At 45.9% G+C, this 18,481-nt stretch overlaps 1 protein-coding gene across 1 annotated transcript in view; it reads right to left on the reverse strand.

Annotated features, from left to right (window-relative positions):
• Positions 1-18,481, reverse strand: part of PIWIL4 (piwi like RNA-mediated gene silencing 4) — a 275,269-nt gene that overhangs the window by 159,232 nt on the left and 97,556 nt on the right. Inside the window, exons 5-6 of the mRNA XM_073582971.1 lie at positions 13,120-13,334; positions 558-679 (exon numbers count right to left, since the gene is read on the reverse strand). Coding sequence (XP_073439072.1) covers positions 558-679; positions 13,120-13,334 — 337 coding nt within the window. The remainder of the gene's footprint in view (positions 1-557; positions 680-13,119; positions 13,335-18,481) is intronic.

Genomic DNA, 18,481 nt, shown 5'->3' on the forward strand with positions numbered 1-18,481 from the left:
CTATATCCTGAAATTTTGCAGGTTGCACTCCGATTGCTGAAGCTCATACTAGTCCTTTTCTTCTTCTGTAGAGATTGTACAGATCACTAATCTGATTGCTAGTGATACACAGAGCAGGGCTTCAGTACTGCTATGTATATTTAAAATCACATTCTCCTATGAACGCCGGCCACGAACCGACGTTCACAGCATCATTGTAATTACAGGTGCAGGTGTCTTCTGCAGACGCCCAGCTGTCATCATGACAACCCATCGGCGCCCCCCGATCACATGACAGGGGCGCCAATAGGCAGTCGGAATAACGAGCTTCCAATCGTCGCATTTTAAATCTAGCTGTCAGTGATTGACAGTGGGATTTAACAGGTTAACAACCGTAGGCGGAGCACCGATCCACCCGCGACTGTTAAAAAGCACATAATGACTGATTAAATCAGCCACATGTGTGGGGAAAGAAGCGGGCTCAGTGCAGGAGCCTGGATCAAAATCAGGGACACGACATATAACGTAAATATACAACTTATGTCCTGAACGAGTTAATAATCCCCTCCTGCACTTACTTTTTAAACAGGAAACTAAAGAACTGGATATACATGGGGGATCCAGGCATCAGGGTGCTTGTCAGGGTCACCGTGATCTTCACAACCTCCCCGTTTCTGGTTGTACTTGTCAGTTCTGTCACCTAAACAAGAAAAACATCCATCCAGCTTCACCAGTGATTACACTTTATACAAATTACTAAGGCCTGTTTTATATATAATAGCTGAACAGCTAACCGTGTAACTCATGGCCGGGCCAAGCTGGGTATATGGGGAGGGCTTGTAGTCATTAACACCACTAGCACCAAATACACGGCACTACAAGTGATAACAAGCTATTTCCATCACTTAGAGGGAAGCCATTACTGGCAGCTGTAACAGATGTGTGATAATTAACTTTCTCCAAAAATACAAAGATGTGCACACAAAGTACCACATAACAAGATACAGTCATTGCTGAATGTGTTGACACCCTTGGAATCGTTCAAGAAAATGAAGTATTTCTCCCAGAAAATTAATGCACTTACTCATTTTTGGTTATAGACATGCTTGGAACAACATAAAAAAAAAGAGAAAAAAAAAGGTCAATTGGACATAATTTCACACAAAACCCCTAAAATGGTCTAGACAAACTTGTTGGCAACTTGCCAAAATTGTGGATAAACAACTTTATTTCAAGTATGTGATGCTTCTTCAAACACACCTTCAGCAAGTAACTGGTGTGGACAATATGGAAAGGACACCTAAAACCAGATAAAAAAGGGGTGTAGTTGACTCAATCTTTGTATTGTGTGTCTGTGTGTGCCACACGAAGCATGGAGAACAGAAAGAAAAGAGAACTGTGTGAGGACTTGAGAACAAGAACTGTTGGAAAATATCAACAATCTCAAGGTTACAAGTCCATCTCCAAAGATCTTGATGTTGCTTTGCCCACGGTGCGCAACATAATCAAGAAGTTTACAACCCATGGCACTGTAGAAAATCTCCAAAGACATGGACGGCATAGAAAAATTGATGAAAGGTTGCAACTCAGGATAGTCCGAATGGTGGATAAGCTGCCCCAATCAAGCTCCAAAGAAACTCAAGCTGTCCTGCAGGCTCAGGGTGCATCAGCGTCAGTGCGAAGTATCCGTCTACATTTGAATGAAATGAAACGCTATCACAGGAGACCCAGGAGGACCCCACTGATGACACAGAGACATAAAAAAGTTAGACTGCAATTTGTCAAAATGTACGCCAGTAAGTCAAAATCCTTCTAGGAAAGAGTCTTGCGGACAGATGAGACCAAGATGGAGCTTTTTGGTAAAAGTTCAAAGATATTATGGGGATGCCCTGTTGCCTCAGACACTGGGTGTCTTAACTGTGTGCAAGGCATCATGCACTCTGAAGATTACCAAAAAATATTGGGTCGCAATGAAGTGCCCAGTGTCAGAAAGCTGGGTTTGCATCGTAGGTCATGGGTCTTCCAGCAGGACAATGACTTGAAACATACTTTAATAAGCACCCATAAATGTATGGAAACAAAGGGCTGGAGAGTTCTGAAATGAACAGCAATGAATCTGGATCTAAATCCCATTGATCACCTTTGGGGAGAGATCTTATATTTGCTGTTGGGAGAAGGCGAGTTCAAATATGAGAGACCTGGAGCAGTTTGCAAAAGAATGGTGGTCCAAAATTCCAGCTGAGAGGTGTAAGAAGCTTCTTGATGGTTATAGGAAGCGTCTTATTGCAGTTATTCATTCATAAGGGTGTGCAACCAAATATTAAGTTGAGGGTGCCAACAATTTTGTCCGGTCCATTTTTGGGGTTTTGTGTGAACAATTCACTTCTATAGCAGTTCTGACATGCGCAATGACCTGTAATATAGAGTGTCAGCTCTTATGTGCAGGATCCTCTCTCCTGTAGAGTGTCAGCTCTTATGTGCAGGATCCTCTCTCCTGTAGAGTGTCAGCTCTTATGTGCAGGGTTCTCTCTCCTGTAGAGTGTCAGCTCTTATGTGCAGGGTTCTCTCTCCTGTAGAGTGTCAGCTCTTATGTGCAGGGTTCTCTCTCCTGTAGAGTGTCAGCTCTTATGTGCAGGGTCCTCTCTCCTGTACAGTGTCAGCTCTTATGTGCAGGGTCCTCTCTCCTGTAGAGTGTCAGCTCTTATGTGCAGGGTCCTCTCTCCTGTACAGTGTCAGCTCTTATGCGCAGGGACTTCTCTCCTGTATATGTCAGATGTTCTGGGCAGGGGCCTCTCTCCTGTAGAGTGTCAGCTCTTATGTGCAGGATCCTCTCTCCTGTAGAGTGTCAGCTATTATGTGCAGGATCCTCTCTCCTGTAGAGTGTCAGCTCTTATGTGCAGGGTTCTCTCTCCTGTAGAGTGTCAGCTCTTATGTGCAGGGTCCTCTCTCCTGTAGAGTGTCAGCTCTTATGCGCAGGGACTTCTCTCCTGTATATGTCAGATGTTCTGGGCAGGGGCCTCTCTCCTGTAGAGTGTCAGCTCTTTGATTATCTCATTTTATTGATTTCTTGGTGTGTTACTTGGCCAGTAGTAAGCAGAAGTGGTCTGTGTAGGAGCTACAGAAATAAATATGATATATCATGTGAATATCATCGCTGTGAGCACAGATACCTCTACAAGGCTCAGCTGTCAGCTAACAAGAACCAGGCTGTAATACATTTCCACAGAATGAGACTACGCAGATAGTAATTAATTGGTTAAACAAAAATATTGCTTGCACAGATGCACATACCCTTTAAAAGCAACCTGTTGTCCAGTCTGCAGGCACCATGATATAGAGCAGGAGGTGAAACTGACGAGATTGCTAGATAGTTTTGTGAGAAAACATTCAGGATAACCTGTTTTTTAATAAATTTAACAATCTTCTCTTTCTGGGATTTTAGGGTCGTCCAACACTATCACAGTAGAAATGGTTTAATAAAAAAACTTTAAAGACCACTAGAAAAATACTTTGATTATAAAGTAATCACAGCAGAACAAATAGCTGCAAAAATGTTTCAATAAATGTACGGTAATAAAAAGTCCCTACAAAAGTCCAAAATATTGCACATATTTGTTTCCTTAATTTGTCTTTCTTTGTTCCTTGAAAACCTGGCAGAAGTTAATAGGGCTTCTGTAGACAGGCTTCGAGCAAATCACTCTGTCTGCCAGATCCCAGGGGATAACCTCCCCGTACAGGGGCCCATGAGTTGGGGCTACAGGGCAGCTGCTGGCTGATGGAGCAAGCTGGAGGCAAGAAGGATTGTCATGAGAGGTCGGAAACAGGAGGTCAAAGAGTGGGGCAGAATAATCAGGCAGCAGATTAATCAGAAAATAGGCTGAGGTCAGAATAAGGTAAATAAAGGCAAAACATGAGCAAACAGACAGCAGATAACCAGAGTATTATGCACTATCACTGGCACTGGAAAGAGTCTTTCATGAGTTTAAATAGAAAAAAGCCTCACCCAGGGCTGACAACAGCAAGAAACACTGACTAGCCAAGAATTAATACCTTCCAGGCTGGTCAGAACCACAAGTCCCAGGAGTAAAGCAGGGCTACCATATTGTCACCCTGCAGTGCCAAACAACTGAAGTAGACAAAGATGGGACAGACATGACACAGTGGATTACGGTGTTAAGATTACAGCTTTACACTTGGAGGGTGCTCTTGAATGTTCCTCTCCAAATAAACTGTTTGACGTTCCATAAATCAGAATAGCCTAAACAGAGTGGAAAACCATTAACACACTGTTATTGTAAAGTTCAAATAGCATACTGACAAAAGAGCACATCAACATAACCCAATTACAAAAAAAAAAACAAAACCATACACTCAGCATCCTGCTCAACCCAGGGTTTCACCTTTTAGGCTTATTCAAAGGGCAATATGTCTAATTGCATGAATATGCTAATTGCTTTAAGACTAGAAAACTGGTAATGGTTTTACACTATATTTTGGGTACACTGGATTTTAGCGCATAGAATCGTAGAGTTGGAAGGGACCTCCTGGGCCATCTGGTCAAACCCCCTGCTCAAAGCAGGATTCGCTAAATCATCCAAGACAGATGTCTGTCCAGCCTCTGTTTGAAGACTTCTATTAAAGGAGAACTCACCACCTCTCGTGGCAGCCTGTTCCACTCATTGATCACTAACTGTCAAAAAGTTTTTCCTAATATCTAATCTGTGTCTCCTCCCATTCAGTTTCATCCCATTGCTTCTAGTCTTTCCTTGTGCAAATGAGAATAAAGATGATCCTTCTGCAATGTGACAGCCCTTGAGATATTTGTAGACAGCTATTAAGTCTCCTCTCAGTCTTCACTTTTGCAAGCTAAACATTCCCAAATCCTGTAACCTTTCCTCATAAGACAGGGTTTGCAGACCGGTCACCATTCTGGTCGCTCTTTTCTGAACTTGATCCAGTTTGATGTCTTTTTTAAAATGTGGCACCCAAAACTGGACACAGCATTCCAGATGAGGTCTAACCAAAGAGGAGTAGAGGGCAATAATGACTTCACGTGATCTAGACTGTATGCTTCTGTTAATACATCCTAGAATTGCATTTGCCTTTTTTGCTGCTGCATCACACTGTTGACTCATATTCAGTCTGTGATCTATTAGTATACCCAAGTCTTTTTCACATGTGCTGTTGCTTAGCCCTATTCCTCCCATTCTGTATAAGCTTTTTTCATTTTTATTGCCCAGATGTAGTACTTTGCATTTTTCCCTGTTAAAAACCATTCTGTTAGTTGCTGCCCACTGCTCCAGTTTATTTATCTTTTTGAATCCTCTCTCTTTTCTAGTATTAGCTATCCCTCCTAGCTTTGTGTCATCAGCAAATTTAATCAGTTTACCCTCAATTCCTTCATCTAAATCGTTGATAAAGATGTTGAACAATATGGGGCCCAGGACAGAGCCCTGTGGTACCCCACTTGAGACATTCTTCCAACTGGATGTGCAGCCATTTCCGACCACTCTTTGGGTCCGATCACTAAGCAAGTTATGAATCCACCTAACAGTTGCCTTGTCCATTCCATACTTAGTCATTTTTTCAATAAGAATTGCGTGAGATACTTTGTCAAATGCTTTGCTGAAGTCAAGATATACTATATCTACAGCATTTCCCTGATCCACCCAATCAGTGATTCTGTCATAGAAGGAAATTAATTTAGTCTGACATGACTTATTAGTTACAAACCCATGCTGACTCTGTTTAATCACTTCATTCTTATCCAGGTACTGACATACATGTTGTTTAATAAATTGTTCAAAGATCTTTCCTGGTATAGAAGTCAGACTTACCGGCCTATAGTTGCCTGGGTCCACCTTCTTCCCCTTTTTGAAGATAGGAACAACATTTGCTCTTCTCTAGTCTTCTGGGACTTCTCCTGTTCTCCAAGAATTTTCAAAGATTATGGAGAGGGGTTCAAAAATTTCTTCTGCTATCTCCTTCAGCACTCTGGGGTGTAAATCATCTGGACCTGGAGACTTGAATTCATTTAGGTTAGCTAAGTGTTTCCTCACTATCTTTCTGTTTATAGATATCCTGGATTCCTCTATTCCCTTAATAGGACAGTGAAGAACAGTTGATGTTACATTTCCTTTCTGAGAGAAAACAAATGCAAAAGAGGGATTTTGGGTTCTTACCGTAAAATCTCTTTCTTGGAGCCTTCATTGGGGGACACAGATGACCACGGGTGTATGCTGCTGCTGCTAGAAGGCTGACACTATGCAAAACAAGAAACTTAGCTCCTCCCCGGCAGTATACACCCACCGACAGGCACCAAGCACCTCAGTTGGTGAAAAAAGCAGTAGGAGAAGCAACCAAAAACCCATAAACATATGTACCAACTCAACAAGGGACTCTCAGACCCAACACGGTACTACTTAAACAGGGAGGGTGCTGTGTCCCCAATGAAGGCTCCAAGAAAGAGATTTTACGGTAAGAACCCAAAATCCCTCTTTCTTTATCGCCTTATTGGGGGACACAGATAACCATGGGACGTTCCAAAGCAGTCCTGAGGGTGGGAACAGCAATAAAGGAACGAAATAAGGAAGGGCTTAGGTCGGTCGATGCGCCACCGCCGCCTGCAGAACCTTCCTACCAAGAGCTGCATCAGAGGAGGCCTGGGTATGAACCCTGTAGAACCTCGCAAAGGTGTGCAAAGACAACCAGGTCGCAGCCCTGCAGAGTTGCAAGGCCGAAGCCTGGTGCCGCACAGCCCAAGCAGCCCCTACAGCCCGGGTGGAGTGGGCTTTCACCCCCGGAGGGGGCCGTTTCTCCTGAAGACGGTAGGCTTCCAGGATGGTAGACTGAATCCAACGAGCAATTGTGGATTTGGAAGCCGGAAGACCTTTCCGGCGACACTCAGAAATGACAAGCAAGGAATCAGATTGGCGAAAGGAAGCGGCCCTGGCAAGGTAAACACGCAAGGCTCTCACTATATCCAGGTTGTGGAGCGACTTTTCCAGAGGATGAGCAGGCACAGGACAAAACGATGGGAGGACAATATCTTCGTTAATGTGAAAGGGGGATACCACTTTCAGAAGGAAAGAAGGAACTGGCCTGAGAACAACCTTATCTTGGTGGAGGATAAGGTAAGGAGAACGACAGGATAAGGCCGCCAACTCAGAAACTCTCCTGATGGATGTAATGGCGATTAGAAAAGCCAACTTCCATGAAAGAAAAGACAGAGGGATATCCTGAATCGGCTCGAACGGCGCCTTCTAGAGAGCGCCAAGAACAAGATTGAGATCCCATGGATCTATCGGAGGACGATGAGGAGGAGCCACATGGGCGACTCCTTGGAGAAAAGTCTTCACTTGTGGTAAGGAAGCTAGATCCGTCTGGAAAAGGATTGCTAGGGCAGATACCTGTCCCTTGAGAGTACTGAGGGATAGGCCCGCATCCAAGCCGGATTGGAGGAAACCAAGAATGGGAGGAATTGAGAATGATAGCGGAAAAACATCGTTTTCGTCACACCAACGAAAAAAGGCCTTCCAGTACCTATGGTAAATACGGGAGGAAGCCGGCTTCCGAGCCTTAATCAAGGTCTGAATGACCCGGTTGGAAAACCTTGATTCCTTCAGAATCGCTGCCTCAACGGCATGCCGTTAAACTCGAGAGACTGAGAACTCTGGTGGTAAAGGGGGCCTTGCGAGAGAAGATCTGGACGGTCTGGAAGCCTCCAGGGGACGTCCGTGAGCATGTTCACCAACTCCGTGTACCAAGGGCGTCTCGGCCAGTCTGGAGCCACTAAGATGACCGGGATGCCCTCTGACTATCTTTTTGACCACTCTTGGGATCAGGGCGAGCGGAGGAAACAGGTAAGGTAGGTGGAACTGGGACCACGGAATTACTAGGGCATCGTAACCGACGGCTAATGGATCCCTGGTCCTGGCTACAAAGTGAGGAACCTTGTTGTTCATCCGAGAGGCCATGAGATCGACGTCCGGGGTGCCCCAGCGCTGGCATATCTGACTGAAGACTGTGGGATGAAGGGACCATTCGCCTGTCGCTAGACCTTGGCAACTCAGGAAGTCGGCTGCCCAGTTTTCCACCCCTGGAATGTGAACGGCGGAAATTGCCGGCACATGACGCTCTGCCCAGCGGAGAATCCTTGCCACTTCTGACATCACCTGCCTGCTGCGAGTACCGCCCTGGTGGTTTATGTATGCCACGGCCGTGGCGTTGTCCGACTGAATGCGGACAGGTTTGCCTACGAGAAGATGCTGCCAACGAATGAGAGCGAGGAAGATTGCCCTGATCTCCAGAAGGTTGATGGGCAGAAGAGTCTCCTGAGGGTTCCAACGCCCTTGGGCCGTTCTCTGATAGTAGACCGCCCCCCATCCTAGGAGGCTGGCATCGGTGGTGATGACCTGCCACCGAGGCGGGAGAAAGGATCTTCCGCGGAGAACTGACGCCGACAACGTCCACCAAGTCAGCGATTGTTTGACTCTGAGCGGAAGAAGAATGGAGCGATCCAGAGAAAACGAGGTCTTGTCCCAGACTGACAGGAGGAACAGTTGGAGAGGGCGAGAGTGGAATTGTGCAAATGGCACTGCTTCCATAGAGGCTATCATCTTCCCCAGGACTCTGATGCAGGACTGAAGGGACATGATCCTCGAGCGCCGAATGGACTGGATCCCCTTGCGAATTGTTGAAAACTTGTCCCTCGATAGGAACACTAGGGCTAGATTCGTATCGAACTCCATGCCCAAAAAGGTCAGACGCTGGGTAGGGCGCAGAGTGGACTTGTCCTTGTTGACTATCCATCCCAGGCGTCTGAGGGCATCCAAGGTTATGTGAAGACTGTGAAGACAGTCTTGGCGGGACGAGCCCTTGATCAGGAGATCGTCCAGGTAAGGGATGATAAGAATCCCTCTGGATCGAAGGATGGCCATGACTGTTGCCATCACCTTCGTGAAGACACGAGGGGCGGAGGCTAGGCCGAAGGGAAGGGCCGCGAACTGATAATGATTGTTCTGAATCGCAAAGCGGAGGTATCTCTGATGCCGCCGAGAAATGGGGATGTGGGGGTAGGCATCCTGTATGTCCACCGAGAAGAGAAACTCTCCGGGCTCCATAGAGGCTATTACCGAACGCAGAGACTCCATCTTGAAGTGGCGGATCTTCACGTGGCGATTGAGCAGCTTGAGGTCCAAAATTGGGCGAAGAGAGCCGTCCTTTTTCGGGACTACAAAGAGATTCGAGTAGAACCCTAAAAACCGCTCGTTTGTAGGAACGGGAACGATGACCCCGGCGGAAAGGAGAGAGGAGACAGCCTGAAGGAACCCCGGAACCTGAGATCGCTGTTTTGGGGTTCGAGACAGACAGAAACGACTGTTTGGGAGGGAAGAAAACTCGATTTTGTATCCGGATGTGATGATTTCCCTGACCCAAGCGTTGTCGACAACGGATAGCCACGCGTCCTTGAAAAAGGAAAGTCTGCCTCCCACCCTGGAAAGCTTTCCAGGTGGGGGTGATCCGTCACTTAGATGAAAACCTTTCGGATCGAGAGCCTGAGGACCTGGAAGACTGACCCCTGGATCTCCAGCGAGGGGCCGGCTTATACGATGGCTTCCTCCGGTCACTGGAAGCAGTGTTCCGGTCCTGCTGGGATGAACCGTCTGTGGGAGAGAAGGGACGAAAGGACCTAAAAGGCCGAGAGACCTTCTTGTTAAAGAACCTCTTAGGGCGGGACTGGGGAAGGGAAGTGCTCTTTCCACCAGTGGCGTCCGAGATTATCTGATCCAGCTTGGCGCCAAAGAGCCTAGTGCCGTGAAATGCCAGGTTGCTGAGCGACTTCTTTGAGGTGGTATCCGCATTCCAAGACTTCAACCAAAGAATGCGGCGTACGGCCACAATGTTGCTGTTAGCTCTAGCTACGCACCCTGCCGCGTCCAAGGAGGCAGCCAGAAGGTACTTGCCTGCGTGATTAATTTGGTCTGCTAAATCTGCCAGCTCGTCCTGAGGAGCTGCCGCTGAAATGCCCCTGCGCAGAATTTTCGCCCAAGCCGAAATGGCTTTCGCCACCCAAGCGGATGCGAAGATAGGGCAGAGGGATGCACCGGATGCCTCAAAGATAGACTTAGCCAACAACTCTATTTGCCTGTCTGATGGGTCCTTAAGAGAAGCTTTATCCGGAAGGGAAAGAACAGTCTTAGAGGAAATCCGAGAAACTGGTGGATCTACCTCGGGAGCTTTGGTCCATTTCGTGACTAGATCTGCATCGAAGGGATAAAGTACATCGAAGTACTTGCGGCCTGAGAAACGTTTCTCAGGATGTTGCCAGTGATTGGCTAAGGAAGTGTCGAAATCCTTATTAGGAAAGGTTCGAGATGGAGGCCTCGCATTCTTAAGGGAGACAGAGCATTCCTGAGGGGGGGCCTTATCCTCCTTTATCTTGAGTGTTTGTTATATAGCCGATATGAGACTATCTACCATCTCCCGAGTTCTAGCTATGTCGTCCGCCTCTGAGTCTGATCCAGATTGTGAATCCTCGTCTGACCCAGGATCGTCTGCCGATGAGGGAGACGAGGAGCGTAGCCTGAGAGAAGCGGAGGGACCCTGCGAACCGGAAGAAGAGCCAGACAGGACCCGCTTCCTAGAGCCCCTACCTGGTCTGTCCATCCGAGGGCCACGGTCCGGTGCTGTCCACTCACTATGCGAGGCGGTCGGTGCACAGGTGACTGCAGATAACTGAGGTAACCGCTCTAAGACCTGGACCAGCGATTGAGACATCTTTGTCAGCTCAGAAACTGACTGAGACATCGCCACGGCCCACTCAGGGGGTGGGGTGGTCTCCGCCCGGGGTTCGGAGTGCTCCTGAGGGGCAGACATGGTGGAAGGGCTGCAGGACGGGCAGAGGGGAGACGACTGACCCGAAGCCCACTTCTTTTTACAGCGCGCGCAGACGTAGTGAGTAGCGGTGGGTCTGGAGCAGAAGGCCCTTGCAAGGTTGGGCATAAGTCTCAGTGGTAGAAAACACTACCCGAGGAAAAACTGCGTGGGTGAAGCTAAGTTAGGCGTCAGGGATAGTCAGCGTCTAGCCTACCGAGGTTCAGAAGAAACTAGCGATGTGTCCCCCAGGCAAGGTCCGGAGAGAAGAAGGAAGAAGCTCGGTAATTCAGGAAGGAACGCTGGTGGTGGGTGGAGCTAAGCCACCGCACCGCGCGATTGGCTGAGACCCCAGTGGGGAGGGGTGCGGTTAAAGAGACTGACAGGGCCGAAATGAAAGCAGCCCTGAGATAGGCTGTAGAAGCGCGCGAAGAAAGCGCGCGCAGGGAGAGGGAGGACCGCTTTTGAAAGTGAAAGCGCTCCCTCAGCTTTCACTAGCGACGGCGCGCCCGGGCTCCCTGCAGGCTGAATACTGAGAACCGGGAGCGCTGACAGAGGAAGTGTGGCCCCCCCCCCCCCCCCCCGCGACAGGAGGGACGCGCGCCTGTCAGGGCGCTGGGTCAAAAGAGCGGGGAATTCAAACAGGAGGAGCCCCAGCGCTGAGGTACTCTGCTGTACGTGATTGAATGTGGTCCTTGATTGGTCTGTGAGCGCAGGGATGCAGGGAACATTCAGACAGGCTTACCTGATGTCCCTGAAGAGGCTGACCACAGGGGCCCACGATAGAGCGCAGGCCGCTGGGGGAGACGATCCTCAGTACCCGCACCAGCCGTATGGTGCAGAAGACGGCTCCAATCCCCGTGTCAGGGGAAACGTCACCGCTGGTGACCGCCGTCTTCCTCTCAGCCCTGTCCTGGGAGAGGGATGAGGAGGGGAATCGGCAAGGACCGGACACCTATCCATGGACCCTAGCACCCGAAGGTGATAGGGAAAGGTCCTGCCTGTGGGCCTGAGAGTTGCGATGTGGGCAATACCACATTGCTCGCTCAGCCGCATTAATAGGAAAAGCAGGATGAACTCACATCCCGTTTCCTGATGCTGTATCTGGAAAAGAAAGGGGAAATCATTAAAAAAAAAAAAAAACACAACTAAAACCTGAAAAGAAAAGGATTAAATGCGGATCTGGGGAGATCCCGGTCCGCCTCCTACAGACACTAAGCACAAACTGAGGTGCTTGGTGCCTGTCGGTGGGTGTATACTGCCGGGGAGGAGCTAAGTTTCTTGTTTTGCATAGTGTCAGCCTCCTAGCAGCAGCAGCATACACCCGTGGTCATCTGTGTCCCCCAATAAGGCGATAAAGAAATAGGAATTTAAAAGTTCGGCCTTCTCAACATCCTGTCTTACCATTTCATCATTTTCATCCTGTAAAAATCCTATAGTATCTTTGACTTTTCTTTTACCTTTAACATATCCCCAAAATCCTTTATTATTGCTTTTGACGTCTCTTGCAAGCCTCAATTTATTGTCAGCGTTAGATAATCTGATTTGTGTCCTGCAGGTTCTGCAGACAGCATTATATTCTTCTTTAGATATGCCTCCCTCTTTCCATTTTATAAACATTTCTTTCTTCCTTTTTAGCATGTGCTTAAGTTCTGTGTTCATCCATCCTGGTTTCCTTAAATGCTTCCTATTCTTCCCTCTTCCATCATGTCATTTATTTGGAGAGACATTAAAAACAACAGCCAAGTGTAAAGCCGTAATCCAACATTTATCCAAATCGATGCTGCCTGGGTCAAGGCATTAATATAAAAGATGTCCGAGTTTATTTTACATTATTCAGTCTGGTAAAGTGTTACTCGACACTAATTTCACCATTCTATCTAATGCAGAGCTCTTTGTGGACGCTCTGCTCCTACACAGGACCAGCTCCACTAAAAATTTGATGAGACTTTAGATGTGAAGAATTTTGGACTTTTGTAGGAACTAATTATTCCAATTTTTGTGACACTTTTGCAGCTATTTGTTATAGTGCTCTGATTATTTTCGAAGAGGTTTTTTTTCCATGAATAATTGCTACACAACCAGCAATTCTTTAGAATACAAGGGATGCTGGGTTGACAGCCCTTAAACAGCGAGCACAATTGCATGCTTGTGGGTAAAAAGTAATTGGTGTTGAAGTTCTACTTTCTTCGGGGACTGGAAGACTCCTGTAACGACATAGTACAATTACTATACTATGATGCAATCATACAATCATTTTTTTACCTTGTTTGCAAGTTTCCTTGTGAGGAAAAGCATGTCACCATGGAAAGCGCGTTCAGACCCAATGATATCCCCATGACTGTACAGCAATGCAGCCTTCATTCTTATTGAGGCAATGGAAGGGTTAAAATCCACATGGTACTGGTACAAGTGCCAATTGGCCGGCAGTCCCAAGCCAAATAAGTTGGTCAAAAGATTTACAGGTTCTCCACTCGTTCCTAAAAGGGAAAAATATAACAAAAAATGATTAGTTTAAGTTGATTCTGATTTCCTTAACCCCTTCATGACACGGCCAATCTCCTGTTTTTGTGTTTTCGTTTTTTTTCTCACCTTTTTTCCTAGATCCTAGATCTTATGTGGGCTTGCTTTTTTTTTTGCTGGATGAGTTGTACTTTTGAATGACACCGTTGATTTTACCATATAATGTACTGGAAGACGGGGGGGGGGGGGGGGGGGATTCCAAGTGGAGAGAAATTGTGACCCTGCAATTCTAACAAAGTTTTTTTTTGGGAATTGTTTTTACAATGTATATTTTGTGGTAAAAATGACCTCGCAATAGGATTCTGCTCATCAATACGATTATGTCGACACCAAACATGTCCAGGCTTTTATTATTATTATTTAGTAGTGAAAAATAAATCAGATGTTAAAAAAAAAAATGTTGGGGTTGTTTCGCCATTTTCTGAGACCGAACCGTTTTCGCTTTTCGATGAAGCTGTGTGATAGGCTATTTTCTGCGGGACGAGACATTTCTATTGATACTATTTTGGGATAGATGCGACGTTTTTATCGCTTGTTACAGAATTTTTTTGTGATATTGCAGCGACGAATAACATGTCATTTTGGCATTCCTTAATTTTTTTTCCGTCTACGGTGGTCACCGATAGGGTTAATTATTTTTACATTTTGAAAGATTGGACTTTTCTGAATGCCGCAATACCACGTGGGTGCTTTTTTTTTTTTCTTATTATCATCTTTATTTTTAATGTGGGAAAGGAGGAGGAGAGTTGAACTTTGACATTTTTTTATAACACTTTTTTTTTTTCTTTTTTCTTTACTTTTCACTCTTCTTGTTCGGTCCCCTTAAGGAACTTCAACATGCGATCGTCTAATCTCTTGTATTATGTACAGCAACACCACGGCATTGCTGTTTATAGTGAAAATCATGGTCTCCTTTCAAGCAGGACCATAGGCAGAGTTTCAAGGGAGCTTCGTAATGACAAACATGGAGGTCTTAAGATGACCCGCCGGTTATCATAGCAACCCACCATTAATCTATGATCACGTCACGGGTGTACCAATAGAATGACGCACCCCCATACCGACACAACACAAGGTTTAACAGATTAAAAAACGTTAAATTGTTGGAGGCAAGTCGTGGCTGTAACACACAATTATCTGCCGGATGTAGGCAGCTCTCATGCTGCCTCAAACATCCGCTGCCGACTTGCACCATACATGTACGCCGCATGCTGTGAAGGGGTTACAGGGGACAAAACCTATTGTTTATATCAGGTTTTTATATTACTACATAAAAGGCGTATTCCCATTGTCAAGATCCAATATGTAGAAGGTGTAATAAAAATATTAGTAAATATACTACATTTCTAATTGGAGGTAGTTTTTCTGATTCACTACAGTGCCGGCAAAAAAAATCTTTACAAGTTCAATGAAACCACAAAATCTTAATATTTAAGTGGATTCGAGTGTTTTATTGTGGATATTTTATTACAATTAGTATTTTGTCATGTCACCTTTACATTTTATCACCATCTGCAGTCGTTTAGGCATGGATTCAGCAAGGCTGGCTAAGTATGTGGAGTCCATGTTTACCCATAGTGTCTTCAGCACCTCCTTTAGATTGTTGATGTTGCTGGGTCGTGTCTCTTGAACCTTGTTTTTCATTAAATTCCAGGCATTTTCTATGGGGTTAAGGTCAGGGGAATTACCTGGCCACTCTAAAATGTTAATGTTATGGTCACTGAGAAACTTTCTCACGGCCTTGGCTTTGTGGACAGGGGCTCCATGATGCATAAAGTAATCACACTGATGTATGACCCAAAAAGTAAGCATGTGTTCTTCCAAAACAGTAATATAATTGCTTGCTTTCATAGTTACATTATTGGGAAGGAAGTACAAACCTGCCCTGCCCATGCTTCCACTGAATGCACCCCACACCTTCACACTGTCAGGGTGTTTAACAGTCTTCACTGTATATTTTGGGTCATACCGTGACACGGTACTCGGACGACGCACAACCTTTGAGCCTCCCCTGACCAGCCTGAAAGTGCTCTCATCACTAAACATCACTTTCTCCCACTCTTCAGATGTGGAATCTTGATATTTCTTACACATGGCCAGCCTTTTCTTCTTCATTGCTGCTGTGAGCAGGGGCTTCTTTGCGACACGGCAACTTGGTAGACCCAGGTCCTTCTGCAGGCGGTGACGAATTGTCCTAGTTGCGATGTTCTGGAGGAGCATAGGGTACTTGTTTTTTAGTTCAACAGCAGTTATAGAAGGATGTGACATCACTTCACGCTTCAGAAGCTTATCAGTCCTTGGTGAAGTCTTCTTAGGTGCGCCAGAGCCTGACTTCCTCTGCGGTACCATCCCAGGAGGCAATGATGCAGCCAACCGCTTCAGTTGATAAATTGCTTCTCTTGACACTCCCAGATCTCTAGCTACAGCAATCACCGAATCCCCCTTCCCGAGCAGAGCCAAGGCACAGGATTTCTCTTCCATTTTAAGTTTCTTTCGACCCATTGTGGGAGATAATAAAAAACTGAGGGAGATAATAAAAGACTGCCTAATAGCAAAACTGGCTGAGCTGCACATAACAATCAATCAGAGTGCAGCTTTCGCTTTACCAGAGAAGTGAAAACTGAGCGTTGATTGGTTGATATTTGCAGCAAAGCCAGCTTTAATATTAGACAGTTTTTTATTATCTCCCCCATTGTGTACACTTTTAAAAAGTGAAATTATGATGTGGATTTTACATGTAAAGTTTTTTTTTTGCTGCGCAAGTGTAAAGATTTTTTTCTGCCGGCACTGTATGTCTACTTCTCTCCTCCACTCTCACCAAATTGCCTTCAAACCTTCTCCAGAACATCCCCAATCCTCTGGCATTCCATAACTTGTCCTCGTGTTCCACACTCGGAACTTCCAGCCGGAACCTGAAAACTCATCTCTTCAGGTGAGCTCCTGCATGCAATGACCATCTCACTACCCCAGGAGCTGCTCCAACCCCCAAGCTTCCACCCTCTCCCCATTACCCTGTAGACTGTAAGCCCGCAAGGGCTGGGTCCTCTCCCCTCTGTACCAGTCTATCGCTGTTAGTTTGCTCATTGTAATTTATGTATTTTTTTTAGGGGTACTTTTTACATGTACAGCACCATGGAATCAAAGATGTTTTAAAAACACATAATATGCTACTTGTACATACAGTAAGCAGACATCTTATACCAGAATGTCCTAAAGCTGTCCAATTTTCCCTTTAGTGGTAGCGTTTTTTTCCTAATAATGAGTGAAGGATATGATTTATTCCTGTGTCTTGAACAACGCATATCCTTTATCTGTCTGGCCTCCGCCGAAAACCATGGCTCGTCGCAACTGCGCTCGGATGGCAGACAAAGGACAATAAATAAATAATCAGCAGAAGGAGACAAGAGCCGCCTGTGCCCGCCAACCCGTGATGGTGTGAAGTACATACGGGACATCTTGTTCTCAAAGACTCCATTTTTGTGCTTGCGACGCCAATTTGTTGTTTACCAGATACATTTTGTAACTAGGGGAAAGTTTGCAGCTGTTATGAAACCAGACTGTTCTAGTCTGAACAAGATATAAGATATGAGACCCTGATGAATGTGCTATTGTTCTATTTTCTATGCCACGTAACTAGGGTCATAAAAGTAGTTTCCGGTTTTCTTGCAATACTATTGGCTTATAAAGTAAATGTGTTACGATGATGCTATTGGTAGTTGTGTACTTTGTATAATTAAGCAAAATATTATAAAAGAGGTGACATAATAAACGGGGTTAGCGATCTGCCTTGATCCTCCCAAACAGAGACTTATCTCCGTCTGGTCATTCTCAGTTGCTAGCAACATCTTGTGGATTAATTTGGAAATCACTTGGTCAACCGCGAAGGGTCAATTCAGATCCTTCCTCGACAGCTGGCGCCCAAAACAGTCCCAATCAGTTTGCTAAAAACATGAGCGAGTGTCTCTTGCAGTTGCCCTGGCAGTTAAATCACCCCCAGGTCACACTGCTTCAATATGTGGATGATCTTTTGTTGTATGCACGAACGATGCAGGAAACCATTGCTGCCACTGTTAATCTCCTCAAGTATCTGGCAGATCTGAACTGTCGGGTTTCGGCCTCGAAACTTCAATTCTGCCTTGGTCAAATAATATTCTTGGATCACTTTCTCATTCAAGGTGTCAGACACCTCACAGAAAAAAGAAAAATAACTATCAACTCCCTTTCTTTCCCAAAGGATGAAACTGAACTCCAGCGTTTTCTTGGACTATATACTTATTGTCGTCAGTAAATACAGAATGCATCCCGCATAATGCAACCCCTTTACAACGCCTTGAAAGACGGCATAATGAGCTACAAGGAAAGATCATCGGTTTGTATGGAAAGCCTCCATCGCGCTTTCTCTGAGTTAAAGCGGCTTAGGCTACTTTCACACATCAGGTTTTCGGCGTCAGGCGCGATCCGGCGTCGTGCCGGAACGCCGGATCCGGCAAATGTTTTGTAAAACCTGATGTGCCGGATCCGGTTTTTTGCCGGATCCGTCTTGTTCTTGACAGACAAAACCGGATCCGTCTCATCCGGTTCATCCGTTTTTCTATCCGTTTTTCGACGGATTACGCCGGATCCGGTTTTTAAAATTGACCCTTGTGGCCTTCCAAACGGGATTGGCTACTGGAAAACTATATATAGCGTGTTCCTACAGCCCTTCTTTGACAGGTTGTAGAGGAGAAAGTGCAGGTTGGAGAGAAGAGCAAGTTACTGGCGAAGATGGATGTTGTCATTGGAAATATTTTGAAGAATTTGGCGGATTTTATAGCGGAGGCGAATCGTTTGAGGGTGATTGTTCTGGAGGAGAGAGCGAGACAGCAGCGCATCAGGCATCGTAGACGACGTTTGTGGATCCACCCCATCACAGCCAAGAGAATGACGCGTGGGGTCTATTCTACACTCTGCATGGACCTTCGACGAAACCCGGATAAATTTTTTGGATATGTTCGGATGAAAATGGAGAATTTTGATTACTTGGTGGAGCGCATTGCACACCTCATAAGAAAAGCGGACACCTATTGCCGCTTCTCTGTTTCACCCGCAGAGCGTCTGATGGTGA

The sequence above is a fragment of the Dendrobates tinctorius genome, unplaced genomic scaffold (assembly GCF_039654945.1).
Source record: "Dendrobates tinctorius isolate UK_male_01 unplaced genomic scaffold, ASM3965494v1 ptg000075l, whole genome shotgun sequence".
Lineage (NCBI taxonomy): Eukaryota > Metazoa > Chordata > Amphibia > Anura > Dendrobatidae > Dendrobates > Dendrobates tinctorius.